Source organism: Achroia grisella, unplaced genomic scaffold (assembly GCF_030625045.1).
Source record: "Achroia grisella isolate CSIRO2021 unplaced genomic scaffold, CSIRO_AGI_Agris_v1 utg295, whole genome shotgun sequence".
Lineage (NCBI taxonomy): Eukaryota > Metazoa > Arthropoda > Insecta > Lepidoptera > Pyralidae > Achroia > Achroia grisella.
Window position 1 is genome coordinate 752065 of NW_026712783.1, and position 14734 is coordinate 766798.

Below are 14734 nucleotides of genomic sequence, written 5' to 3' on the forward strand. Positions count from 1 at the left end.
AATTATGTTTCTTATAATTAAACACAATTCTGTAATTATCTGGAGAACTGTAAATAATTGCAATTATGGAAGTAAATTAGTTTATATCACAGATGAATTGTAAAGTATAAAATGAAACACTATGCATCTACTATCTGCAATACAGTGATAAAATAATTGAATCAAGAGATTGTAAATACATAATTTTTTACTAAATCACTCTAGTATTTTTTTTATCTTCTAGATTATTCCTAAACTAATATTATAGAGAGAAACTGGTTTCTAAATTATTGCTATAAGAATAACAATGGCATGCATGGCAGTAGACAATATAACAATGTTACTAACATTCATAACTAGATGGCGCTCATAAGAAATTGAATCGCGCTAACATTACATTTTATCAAAAATTACATATTTCATTCTAAAGTTATAATAATCGTATCCGTCAGGCGGGAGTTGGCCCTCAGCCGCTCCATAAGTCCTTCCGTGGGTTTGGAGTGCCATCTGCACTCGCCCCCTATCGTCCGGTGAAGCTGTAAAAGCCAGCTGCCGTCAACAGCATTAGAGTATTCCGAAAAAACAAAAGTTACAACACTTTTAAATGTAGTGTTACCAGAACTACTACAAAATTTTCTGTAATTCCGAGGTATTTTGAGTCGATATAATATATTTCAACATCATACTGCAATTTCTGCTAGTTTTACCGACACAATTAGGTTGACTGTTAGAAATTTCTTTTAGAGATAAGTGCACCTTTGCTCTGTCTATAATTAAGTTTATCCTTTTTTTCATATTACTTATTCAGGATACTAATTGCCCATATTGTATCTTATGGACCAACATATACATATATGTTAGTTACCATACTCCTCCGAAACGGCTTCAACTAATAATAATGTCTTTTATTAAGAAATAGCATTTCTTATAACCTAAAGAAATAGAAATAATCTTTATTTAAATAATCTCAATACAAGCACTTTTGAATAGTCATATTTTTTTATTCTACCAGTCATTCGGAACGCAGACTCATCACTATAAGAATGAGCAAGAAACTTGTGTGTTGGTATTTCGAATAGATTAAAGTTATAGATTACTTTTGTAGTTTTTATAAGATTCAATATAAAAGTCATACAAGTTACTCTGCGTCTTTAATTTCATTATTCCCGAATAAGAATAATGTAAAGGGATAATATATAGTTATTTAAATACATACAATACATATTTTCTTTATTTATTAAATATCTTACAGCTAATTCCAACACATTTAAGTCTTAAAAATAGGTATTAAAAATGCTTGCTTTAGTTTAATTAATAAATTTAATCATTAAGTCGATATACAATATTATTTACTGGTATGTTGCTCCATATTAAATTAATAATAGAAAATTTATTTATTGGAAAGTAGTCTTAGTCTTATATTTAGCTGGCTCTTGGTCCCAACTTCCGTAAACAGGAGAGGCCCTGGAAACAATAATATTAATATAATAACAAAATATATCAACTCAATACAACCTGGACTAATAACCCCATTGCTAGGTTGTAGGTGTTGCTATATAATGTACCACGTTAGGTTGAACTCCACATGGTTCTGCCTTACGGAAACTATCGTGATAAATTGCTAAGATGGGCTATATGACCGGACCTTACCATCCTTCACTGCCTCGCCAGCGTGAACCGTCAACACCTGCCTTTGCACCATTCCATTATCATCCATAAAAATAAAATTCAATATTGCTACTATCTTCTTCCTCTATTTAACATTCATCATTGCACTCAACAGGTGCACATCTTACAATGTATGCTGCGTAGCGTATAAACTATTGCTACAGATACATAAGTTCAAGTATATTGCCAACAGTTACCATTTACCATTAGGTGGTCCGCTCCGTCCTCTTCCAAACATAAAAAAGATAGAAAAAAAACCCACCTGTTCCTGATACTCTTTCTTGGAGAGCCAGAAGTTGTCTCTGTTCTTACACACTTCAGCAAGCACAGCACCCCCTATGAACACCATGTCCTTACGCCTCGGCGGGTCCTCGATGCGGATTTTGAATTTCTAAAAGAAATTAATAATAAAAACACAATGGTCAGCCGAAACTGTACATATTGTACTTTCTTTTACAGGTATTGTACTCAAAACATTTAAAAATAGTTTGCAAACACTAAATATTCATCCTAATAAAACATATCTCGCCGCACCACTCGCAATCAACAGGGAATTCATCCCCATACGCTAGAACCTAAGTGGTTTCGGACAGTGCGGTTTCAGAGGAGCTTCCCCCCGTGTATACTTATATTGTTGAATGAACTACCTGCCGAGGTTTTCTCACGAGACTACAACATGGGTTTTTTCAAGGCGGGTATATTAAGGTTTCTTAAGGGTCGGCAACGCGCACGTAACAACCCTGGTGTTTCAGGCGTCTATAGGCTACGGTAACCATTTACCATCAGATGGGCCGTATGCTTTTTTTATTTTTTTTTATTGGGTTGTTTGGGCTATTGTCAGATGTGTAGCACCTGTAGCACTGCGACCTACAAAGATCTATTGTGCTCGCCCTTTTCAGAGTTCGCTACCTAGACCCGTCAGGGACAAGAATTGAAGGATATTCTTAGGAGCGATCGTTTTTATCTCCTCGGGAAAGAGTGTGAACTTTCCAAAGGAGATATTTCGTTTATGCATGAGTGCTACAACCACATAGATGTGAAGCGGCGTTTCCTCTTCAGTTTGGCAGAATCTGCAGATACTAGTCGTGCATAGGCCTAGCTTAGCCATATGCTTGTTCAATTTGCAGTGTCCTGTGAGGGCCCTAGTCATCATGCATATGTTGTTTTTACTCAATAGCAGTAATCGATTGGAGTATTTGGTGGCCGTATGCTTGTTTGCCACCATAGTAGTATAGAAAAATATCTCTAACAAAAAGCCACAATACCTGTCACATCACAGGTAAATTTTTGACTTCCTCATTTTGAATTAACTATTTACTATATTAAGACCCAACATGCATGAGATGACATTTTAAGAAGGAATACACTCTTTTCTTGAAGGTTTCAATGTCTGATTGATTGGTTGACAGGAATACTTACGGCCAGTTTGTCGCAGTCATTCTTGAGCACCCTCTCGAGGTATAACTGCTTGATCTCCCTCTCGAGCCGCGAGGGCAGCCCCGGGTACATAGTGGAGCCTCCGGACAGCACTATGTGCTTGTACAACTCATTCCGCATGTCTATATCAGCCGCCTACAATAAGTTAACATTTTATTATATCCTTACTAATATTATAAATGCGACAGTAACTCTGTCTGTCTGTCGCGCTTTCACTCCAAAACTACTGAACTGATTTAAATGAAATTTGATACCAGGATAGTCTAGACCCTGAGAAAGGACATGGACTACTTTTTAATGGGAAAAAAAGGGTTGAAAGGGGTGATGAATTGTTGTATGAAAGTACAGCACATACATTTTTAAAGCTTAAAACTTATTAGACTATTGATTAAATATAAGTAAATACAACATTAAAAGTTGGTATGCAAATTCGTCATTTATAAAGCTGGAATGACGAAAGTTTTTCAATTGGATATTTATAATTAACCCTAATAATTAAAAATGCTATTCAAGGTCACTATTCTACGCGGAAGAAGTCGCGGGAACAGGTAGTAATTAATAAAAGTAAGTAAATTCCTGATGAATTTGTCACGATGGGCTAACTGACCTGACCTCATGCTCATCTTATCATCGTCCACCGGTGTTGCGCAAGCGGAAACCGTTAGAGCAGGTATGTGCACCATTCCATATTCATCCATTAAAAAAATCCATACCTGTATTGTGTTGAACACAAGTTCTGCGATCCCCTGACCCTCAACATTGATGAGGTGGGGCTGGAACAACGCCTCCGGAGCCTCGAACCTCTCACCTCCCACTTTTATCACGCGCCCGTCAGGTAGCTGCAATAGTCAGTATACGTATATATAACATCATGATCATGGCGGTTGAAACACTGCTGAAATATCTTGAACTCGATAAAAATAAATACAACGTGGTACGATCGGCTCATTTTTTCTAATTATACGTATAAATAATGATCGCGTCAAATTTATAACAATATATAATATTAAGTTTATATTATATTAGCTTTACCCGCGACTTCGTACGCGTGGAATTTAACTTTATTTTTCTAAAATAAAAGTAGCCTTATTTACTCTTTATTTCATTAAAAAAAGTCCCGTCAAAATCGGTCCAGCCATTTCAGAGATTAGCCGCAACAAACAGACAAAAATTGTAAAAAATGTTATTTTAGTGTATGTACCGTATTTAAATTCATATGCATGTATACAATTTTATTTATATGTTTTATACATATAAATAAAATTGGAGTGTCTGTTTGTAATATTTTACCGTTTTTACTACATGTATATGAATTTAAATACGGTACATACACTAAAATAACATTTTATAGATAATATCTGCCTTAAATTTAAAACAGTATATAATATTACGTTTATATTTATTTATTTATACACTTTCACATTAGACAGCCTCGGGGATCTAGCGGTGTTGTCTATGTATATTATGTATGTATTTAAAAAAAAAGTATCTAAGTATTTATATCAATTGTCTAGTCTACCCATAACACAAGCTCTGCTTACCTCGGGATTAGATAGCGCTGTGTTAATAGTCCAGAGTTATTTATTTATATTTATTAAGTAGTGAAATGGACTTTCGCAAAATAGTCCAATTCAAACGGGGATCGAAATTACGACGGCCCGAGCCAAGATTCGAACCCTTATTTAGTCTGAGGGCGTTGCTAGACTCAGAATAAATACGTATCACCTCGGGATTAGATAGTGCTGTGTTAATAGTCCAGAGTTATTTATTTATATTTATTAAGTAGTGAAATGGACTTTCGCAAAATAGTCCAATTCAAACGGGGATCGAAATTTCGACGGCCCGAGCCAAGATTCGAACCCTTATTTAGTCTGAGGGCGTTGCTAGACTCAGAATAAATACGTATCACCTCGGGATTAGATAGCGCTGTGTTAATAGTCCAGAGTTATTTATTTATATTTATTAAGTAGTGAAATGGACTTTCGCAAAATAGTCCAATTCAAACGGGGATCGAAATTACGACGGCCCGAGCCAAGATTCGAATCCTTATTTAGTCTGAGGGCATTGCTAGACTCAGAATAAATACGTATCCGTTAGACGGAAGTTTGCCTTCAGCCACTCCATAAGTACTTCCTTTGGTTTGAAGTGCAATCTGCACTCGCACCCTATCGTCCGGTGCAGCTGTAAAGGCCAGCTGCGGACAACAACATTAGAGTATTCCGAAAAACATTCGATTAAATATAGAAAAAAAAAACTTTACGCACCGTGTATGGTTCAACAAGCACTGTGGTCTCCCACGCCAGCTTCTGCTCTTGTTCAATGTTGTACCCGATATAGCAGAGTTTTTCTTTCATCATGCGGACTGTTTCAAAATCAGCGGAATGGTTGAATGCATACCCGCGGAGTAACAGCAACTGTAAAGGCAAAATGACATTTTAAACTTTACACGTATGTCAATAAATTATCAATTTGGTTGTAATTTTGTCATGTTTATCACAGAACTATTAAACCGTTATATAATTTACTAATATTATAAAGCTGAAGTTTGTTTCTTTGTTTGAACGCGTCAATCTCAGGAACTAGTGGTTCGAATTTATAAATTATTTTTTGTGTTGGATAGCCCATTTGTCGAGGAAGGCTTTAAGCTATATACCATTACGCTACGACTAATAGAAGCGAAGCATCAGTGAGAAATGTTGCAAAAAACAAGAGAAATTCTTCATATAATACTGTCAGCGCTATGAATTTTATTTGAATATATATAAATAAATAAAAGAAATCAGGTAATAATAAAAAATACATTACCTTTATAAGATATCTAGTAATGTCTCTGCCAGCTATATCCAGCCGTCTGGTGAGATGGGGCAGAGCGAACTCTTCATACACCGGACATATGTGGGTTACTCCATCGCCTATAATAGAATAAAAGACATAAAAAAATATAAGAGATTGCTTATTGCTCAATTTGACGGCCTCAGTGCTCTAGTGGTTTTTTTCCGATACTCACGGGATCGATTCCTAGCATGGTACAAACTTTGTATTCATGAGTATGATTGATTATATCGGTCTTGGTGTTTTCTATGTATACATACTATATGTGTTTACAAAAACAAATATATTTAAGTACTAGCTTTTGCCAGCGGCTTCGCTCGCGTTAATTTATCCCCTTAAGAGTGGAATTTATAAAAAACCTTTTTTTTATGCATGCAAAATCTCAGCCCGATCGGTTTAATTTTGTGAGTTTCATACAAACTTTCATCCCCTTGAGGGTAGAATTTATCAAAATTCTTTCTTAGCGGGTGCCTACGTCATAACATCTACCTGCATGCCAAATTTCAGCCCGATCCGTCCAGTGGTTTGGGCTGTGCGTTGATAGATCACTATGTCAGTCACCTTTGAGTTATATATATTTAGATTTACATCAATTGACTAGTACTCATAACACAAACTGCTTACCGTCGGACTAGGTGGCGCTGTGTTATTTGTCCAGGGTTATTTATATATTATTATTTATTCAAGCATGCTTAGCGTGGCGCTGTATGAATTCTCTAGATATATTATAATTATTTCTAAAAAAAAAAACAATATGTGTACGAAATTTCATAGTCTTGCTATTTTCGTAAACAGAGGTACAAAATCGCTTCACGTATTAATACAACACTTATGTTATTTATAACTAATTTGGACAAAGATATCTGCAATTGCATCTGTGCGAAACCGGGGCAAATCACAAGTTAATATTAAAAGACATACCTGAATCTACTACGACGCCTGATATAAGCCCCTGCGCGTACAAAGTGAGGACGGCTTGGATCGCTATGTACGCGGCATCGAACCCGTACTTCTCGAACATGACCTGCAATTAAAATTATTTTGGGTTTTAGATATTTATATACTCATTCAGAATTACACATAAACATATGACATACGAACAAGGTTACTGTTGAGTAAAAACAATATATGCATCATGACTGGGGCCTTTTCTGGACTTTGCAAATTGAATAAACACATGGCGAATTTTGGACCTTAGCTTAACATCAATCTGCAGATTTCGCCAATTTTGTCATTTTTATATCTACCCCCTAAGTGTCGGCAAACTGAAGAGGAAACGCCACTACACTTATGAGGTTGTAGGCAACTCATGGATAAACGAACTATTTCCTTTGGAAAGTATACACTCTATCCTGAGGAAATAAAAAATATCGCTCCTAAGAATATCCTTCCATTCTTGTCCCTAACGGGACTGAGTAGTACTTAACTGGGTAGTACGTAACTTTGAAAAATGCCGAAGAAATAGATCTATAGGTCGCTAGACTTAGCTAGGCTTGTCAGGGGAATAGGCCAAACCAGGGGGGGTAAGTAAATTGAGTATAATCTCATTGCTAGCAATATACCATGTCAGGTTGACCTCCACGTGGTACCTCTGGAAACCATCGTGATAAATCCCTGGTGAATTTGTCACGATGGACTAACTGACCTGACCTCATGTTCATCTTATCACCCTCCACTGGTGCCCCGCCAGCGTAAACCCAAACATCCCCCCCCCCCCCCCCCCCAAATAAAAAATACATGATTGTTCGTTAATCGAGGTATAATTTTCTATATATAATATAATATAATAAAATATTAAAAAATCTATGTACTTGTATCAGTTACCTAGTCCCATAACACAAACTTTATCTAGCTTAACTTGGGTCTAGATGGCGCTGTGCGTATTGTCCTGACATTATTATTATTATACCTCAATCATCTTCTCCCTGTTTTTGGTAGGGTTCATGGGTGGCTCAGTGAGTAATATCTTCGTCTCCTTGGGGTCGACGTTCATCTTGCTGGGACCGAACGTGTAGTCCCAAACGTGACACATATCCTCCCAATTGCGAACCACCTGTCGATCAATTTTTTTATGTAATTAAAATGACAAACTTTGTCCACCTGATGGTAAGTGGTCAGCCGTTCAGCAGTGACAAAGTGACAGACAGACAACCCACAGTTTTGCTATTATAATATTACTATGACTGTCTGAACTGCCCTGACTAGCTGTCTTCACAGCCTTAACAAGCTATTTTAAAACAAAAGATTGCCTATATTCTAATCAAAATTTATTAAAATCTCTTCAGTACTTTAGTCGTGAAATGGTGACAGATAGACATACTTTTGAACTTACATTACTATGGCAGTAGAGATAGACTTACCCCATTTTCCATCGGATAGCTGACTTCCAACATGGAACGAAGCTGTGACGCCTCATCTCCCACCATCAAATCCTGCCAACATACAAATATATACATTGCAATTTGACCTCTACTCCTGATACATATAAAGCACATACTGAATTGGTCAATTATTTAATGACAACATCATGCCCGGGAAATCATCCAGCCTTATCCATTTTGTATTATATATAAATAGGCATTCATATGAGAAACTGTTGTAGGCATTCATATGAGAGTTGCATTTACAACAATGTCGACAATTTTTTATATTTCTGTCTATCCTATTTGAAGTTACCGTCATGTAGGTATGTGTATGTTAATACATAATAAAACAGAAGCCAAAAGAATGAAAAAGCCGATCCGAAGGCAACAAAAGAACGAATTAGAATTGGTTTTCTATGTGTGTTTACTAAAACTACACTAAAACAACTGCATCTAATTACAACTACCTAGTAAGTTAAAATCAGGTGCTTTTTTTTACATAACGGCTCAGAAGAGTCCAACCTATATTCATTTTTATATCTACCCCCAAAGTGTCGCCAAACTGAAGAGGAAACGCCACTACACATCTTATGGAGTCGTAGCCCACTTATGCATAAACGTAATATCTCCTTTGGAAAGTTTACACTCTTTGCTGAGGAGATAAACACCATCGCTCCTAAGAATAGTAGTATAAAAAAAAAGAAAAACTTAAATTTTTGTCCCTGACGGGTCTAGGGTAGCGAACTCTGAAAAAGGGCGAGAACAATAGATCTATGTAGATCGCAGTGCTACAGATCCAAGCACCTGACAATAGCTCAAACACCCCAATAAAAAAAAATGATACACAGAAATTTATGACTCATTCTCAATAATCTTTATTTATTATTTAATGCACAATATAACTTGTACAAAAAGGCGAGTTCAAGGCTGTATCTCCACCAGCTAACCTTTAGGTATATAGAAAGTGTTGTGGGGCAGTTATAAACGGTCATAAAGTTACCAATAAAGATTATATATGTAATATATAATTTGCTAAATTATACATATAAAATAACTATACATATGAATTTTATTAACCACAAAAACTTCGCGTTTTAATACTACAATAAACTACGATATTTAATAATTGTAAAACATAACACACGTTCTTAATGACTTAACAAAACATCTTAAAATTTGGAATACAGATAGTTTTTGAGAAGGATCTAACTTTTTATCGCAATGACAATTAAAATAGAAACAATCTTTATTCAAAGGAACTAAATATAAACACCTGAATAGTCCTATGTTTTTTATTCTACCACTTTCGGTACAGTCTCGTCACCGACAAATCATGATTACGAGTAGAAAGTACGTCTTTCAGAAGAATTTGCAGAAGGTTCATATTCATAGGATCTAAATAGTGCTAAAAAAATGCTAATAGACACAAGTTATTATTATTAGTTTTGTATTATTAAAGCATTAAATTAAGAACAAAACAAAGTTTTCCAAACAGCAAAAACTTAGGACCTAATAACTTATGCAAAACTTGATTCATATATAAAACATGATTAGTATAAAAACAAATATATACACAACACAAATTAAGAACAATCAACGTTAAAATTTTTACATGATTTTACTATATTTAAAGCAATATAATAATTCCCCCAGTAGTATATTAAACGTGAAGAAATTTCTTTATAATGTAGACAACATTATAGAGAAATTTCTATGATATATATGACGGCTTTTGTAATGTAACACACCGCCTTATATATAATGGTCGCGGGTTCGATTCCTCGCACAGTCCTAATATTTGTATTCATTCTGGGTGGTAAGCTGCTTGACATAGGCGAGGTAGTAGAGACTGAGATGGCCACGCAGATAACTTCTTAATAAGTCTATCTAGGAATATATATCAAATCTAGAATAATATGTTTCACTGTAACAAAACAGAATCGTTTATAAATATACTTTTTCAGCGTATACTTCTTTATTTTTATTTATTTTCATTTGTTACTGTTTTTTATGTTTTATTTTTGTAAATAAGTCATTTATTTGCATTGCAGATGTATTACTTTGTTCTATGTATGCTATAGATGCATATAAATTTATATATGTAAATTAATGTATATAAGATATTTTATATTCGACAATGTAGCATCTATTTTCGGCATATAAAAGAATAGAGATATAAAACTAAAAATAGTAGTAATTACTGCAAGCATTTGCTTACTAGTGCTATGTAATATGTACATGCTATGCTACTAACTGCAGTAAAATCATAACTAACAACAGAAAGCTATTTCAATATTAACTAGGTTCGTTACCGGTGTGTCATTTACACACCAGGTCACATGTTGAGCGGAGCGCGTTTGTTCTTAAAAACTCGAACTTGACCGATCGGATTTTTAGGTGGTAAACGATGGGAGGGCCGAAGGCGACTTTCGATGAAATTTTGGTCTCGATCGGTCTGATCAAATCTCTAAGATCGCCCCGCGCTTCGCGATTCGCTCAATTAAAAAAACTACGATGTTTTATGCTTCTTGAAAAAATCAGCCAAAGCAAACTTGGTACTAGAAAAGTTTATTCTAATTGCTTAAATTATTAAGTGCGATGAGACAGTGCTAAAATATTATATAATCTGTAAATATAAATGGTAAATTTGCAATACACTGCTTTTAGATGTTAGTCTGTATCTCAGTTCAGTTTTACCTGCACTATTTCTGGATGAAATGCCTGGAGAGCGTGAAATTGTAGATATGATATATAAAATTAGAAATAATTATAAGTTGTAGTTAAATCAGTACTGTATAGTTTTTTTTTGACGGCCTCGGTGGACTAGCGATTTAGCACACCACTTTACTTTTGGATTCATGAGTATTATTGTTTGTATCTGTCTTAGTGTTTTCTGTGTATATTAAGTATGTATTTACAAAAAAACGATGTATTATCAGTTGTATAGTACCTATAACACAAGCTCTGCTTATAGTAGCACTAGATGTTGATGGAGCTGTGTTAAATGTCTGAGGTTATTTATTTATTATAACCTTGTATATGAATATTTAACCCTTTTTTTACTGGTTAGTTCTGTTTTGGTTAATTGTTGTATGTACATAATTTTAGATATTATTTTAAATTTACTGTTATATTTATACATGCTTTTAATATAAAAGAAATACAACTTAGTTATATGGCCATCAAAACCATGCATAGATTTTACCAATTCTTACTCCCACACATAAATCCTGTAAAATATACACCATGGTCAAAATTATTGTATAACAAAGGCTATTGCAAAGAAATGGATTATATACATATATGGTACAGTCAGCTTCACAATACATTCAGTTGTTTTTATTATGTTCTAATCTAGACCTGACAGAAGAAGATCTTTGGAGATGTAAAATATATGCCATTAAAATTATTGTATTACAAGGGCTATTGCTAAGAAATGATAATATACATATATGGTACAGTCAGCTTCATAAAAATAACACCAGTTAACATGTCTGAAACTAGACCTGACAAAAGGAGTTCTGACAAAAACAACTAAAATTCAAAATTCTTATTCTATAATAATTTATTTTCTATCTGCAATCAGCCCTTCCAGCTACAATCAGATTTTGTGTTGCTATGAGCATCTAATAATAACATTTTAGATTTATTTTAATCATTGCATTGTGTCTTCAGATCTGTTAGAATAAGGTATGCAATTGATAATCAGACTTGCTGATATGGCAGACAAGGTATATAGATTTGAATACTTGAAAAAACAGTGTACATTGTTGCCTTCATGAAGAATAACAGAACTATCTATAGTGTTGTAATAAACATGTTTTTATTTATTTTTATCTTGTTTAGAAATATAATTTTGTTTATCTGTTATTCTATTCATGCTCAAAATACAAGACTTGGCTGAGTGTCCACCCTAATGAACTAGCTCAGAGGTTACTAAATGACAACCCCCCAAAACGCCGGAATGTATGCCAGAGGGCATCATTAAAAAAGAAGTCTTGCACTCAATGGACTGCAGACTCTCACTGCCATTTGCCAACCAATCCGATTATAGTAGACATACGGATCGCAGATAAACCATGATCAAATAACAAATTTGTTATTCTACATTGTTTACTTGTCACCACTAGTTACTCTGTTAGAGTGAGAAGTTCGGAGGTAACTACCCTCTCAAGATCTCTATTCTCAATTTGAAAAAATATAATATTGTAACAGTTCAAGTGGGTTTGTAGGAGTTTGTGGTTTTTTTTTAATTAAAATTTAATTTCATTAACAGATAGTCCATTGTATATTAATATTATCACTAATGATTCATAATTGACAATCATTAGTATATTACTAAAATTGTTTTAATAATATGTATAATATAATTTAATAACAATTTCCTTATTGTTTTACTTTAATAGTTACTGCCATATAATAGATATAAATTCTAATTTCAATTAATACTTATTGTTGCTGACATACTGGCCATATAGTTTTGTACTTCATATTTACATTGTACTTTCTATTAAGAATTTTGTTAAATATATATTTTTATATACCCAATAATTTAAGTGACTAATAAATATTGTAACAGGCAAAACTTATATTAAATAGAACATAATTATTTTATAATAGATATAATGGAAAGAATTTTGGGCACAATATAGGGACAGTATCTTCACATCAGTTTCACTATGGGGTAGACAGAGTAAACCAAGAGTACCAAAAATCCATCCTTACACACCACTCTTGCTTATCAACCTTCATAACTCTTATGAACACTGATAATAAATAGACATACCACATTCTGACCGTAATTGGGGCAAACAGGCTTGCTTCAGTCCCATGGGGGGTCTAGTAAGATTATTTTAAGGTAGTGATTCTTGTTAAAGTTAATGCATAATGTATTGTATTGTATTAATTTCAGGACAGCTGTCCAGTGCCTCCCCTATAAGTAGCCCCATAGCCTTTAAATCATTTTACCCCATCTTTTAACCATCCTTCTCACTAAATTAAGTTACAGACGGATATCAAAGGAGTAACGTACCTTAATATCAATATCACCAATTTTATTCTCCGCTCGAATGATAGGCCTCCCGACCATCGACGGGAATATAAAAGCAGGGAAATTGCTGCCAGCGTAGCCGCATTTCACAAACTGAAACAGTGTTATCACTTAAGACTGAGTCATAGGAAATACTAAATGATATATTCAGTTGAACACTTACACCGGTGCCATTGTCACAAACAATCACTTTACGTCCCTGATCATCCATAATGTTAATAATTTTATACAATTAAGTTAGTTAAGATAAATTATTTGTTCATAAAATTTAGGAATATGTATTCAAACTACACCCAACTAAATCACCGATGGCAATTGATAGTATATTTACGAAATATGTCAGTTCACACAACTGACATAGAAATGACACACTATTAATTAGATTTGATGTCATTCACCGTTGTAGTTTGTGTTTATGTTCCAAGAAATTAAAAAAAATATATGCAAAAATCGATGTTGAAAACGATTGAAAAGCATCGAGTTAAGATAATCAAACCAGTGTTTTTATTTTATTTAATAGGTCAGTAATGTTCCCTAATTAATCTTACTTATTGTTTTTTTTGTAACCTTAAGAGCTTTTTGTGGATAACCTATTAACCGTCCTTTTTTGTCAATATTGTTGAAGACTTGACGTCGATACCACATAGTATCGATGTTCATTACCGATGAAAGAATTGTAGTCACTATACAGACTGTACTGGCTTCTGTTTCAGTTCCGTGTAAATTACTCTGTAATTACATACAATAACACACATTGCACCATGTGAATATAAGTTTTTCTTAAAATATTTGTTTTCACTCGTATTATATTTAGTTTTTTTCAGAACTAAATCATTATGAAGCATAAAAGATTTGAAGAGAACATACTAGTGGACGAGGCATACACAAATTACGGTAAGCCGGATAAAAATGCTGATGAAAAGAAAAGTCAAGGTATTGCGAAGAATTTCGCAGATAATTTAGAATATGAAGAGAGGAAGAAATGGTACCATCAGGTGAGGAACTCTTTGTATAAGAAAATTACATGACTTCGTTTAATATGTTTATTTGTTTCATGTATCTGTACAAAATAAATTTATAGTTAAACTAACCTTTTTGTAAATGCTTTTATTTCCTAACTGCATTATTATAAAATTGTTTTCTGTAATAACAATGTAGACCTTTTTGACTTGTATATCCACTCCAGTTACTTTCAACTTTAACATACTTCTTTCATAAGGGCTCAAACATGCTTATTTAATAACTTAAACATGCTTAATTCATAAATAATAGGTTAAGTGGAGAATAGATAAAGTAGAGAATAGATGTCCTTTTACAATTTTAGAACCATGTTCGGATCAATTGTATAACATTGTTGAAACATAGAGTCAAGAAATGCAAACTTCATACTAGATTTGCCAGTGAC

At 33.9% G+C, this 14734-nt stretch overlaps 1 protein-coding gene across 2 annotated transcripts; it reads right to left on the reverse strand.

Moving 5' to 3' along the window:
* Window positions 1-1282: 1282 nt before the first annotated feature.
* On the reverse strand, window positions 1283-13656 carry LOC131843353 (actin-related protein 2). 2 transcript variants are annotated; one of them, XM_059191981.1, is made up of 12 exons: window positions 13493-13656; window positions 13312-13422; window positions 11495-11509; window positions 8277-8348; window positions 7826-7969; window positions 6838-6940; window positions 5890-5996; window positions 5349-5498; window positions 3798-3923; window positions 3067-3219; window positions 1910-2038; window positions 1283-1443 (listed from the first exon to the last, which is right to left on the reverse strand). In XM_059191981.1, exons 1-12 carry the CDS (start codon window positions 13538-13540, stop codon window positions 1402-1404), a joined length of 1200 nt encoding a protein of 399 aa, XP_059047964.1. In that variant the 5' UTR covers window positions 13541-13656; the 3' UTR covers window positions 1283-1401. The 2 variants fall into 2 exon arrangements, with proteins under 2 accessions (XP_059047964.1, XP_059047965.1); XM_059191982.1 differs by lacking the exon at window positions 11495-11509.
* Between the last annotated feature and the right edge of the window lie 1078 nt (window positions 13657-14734).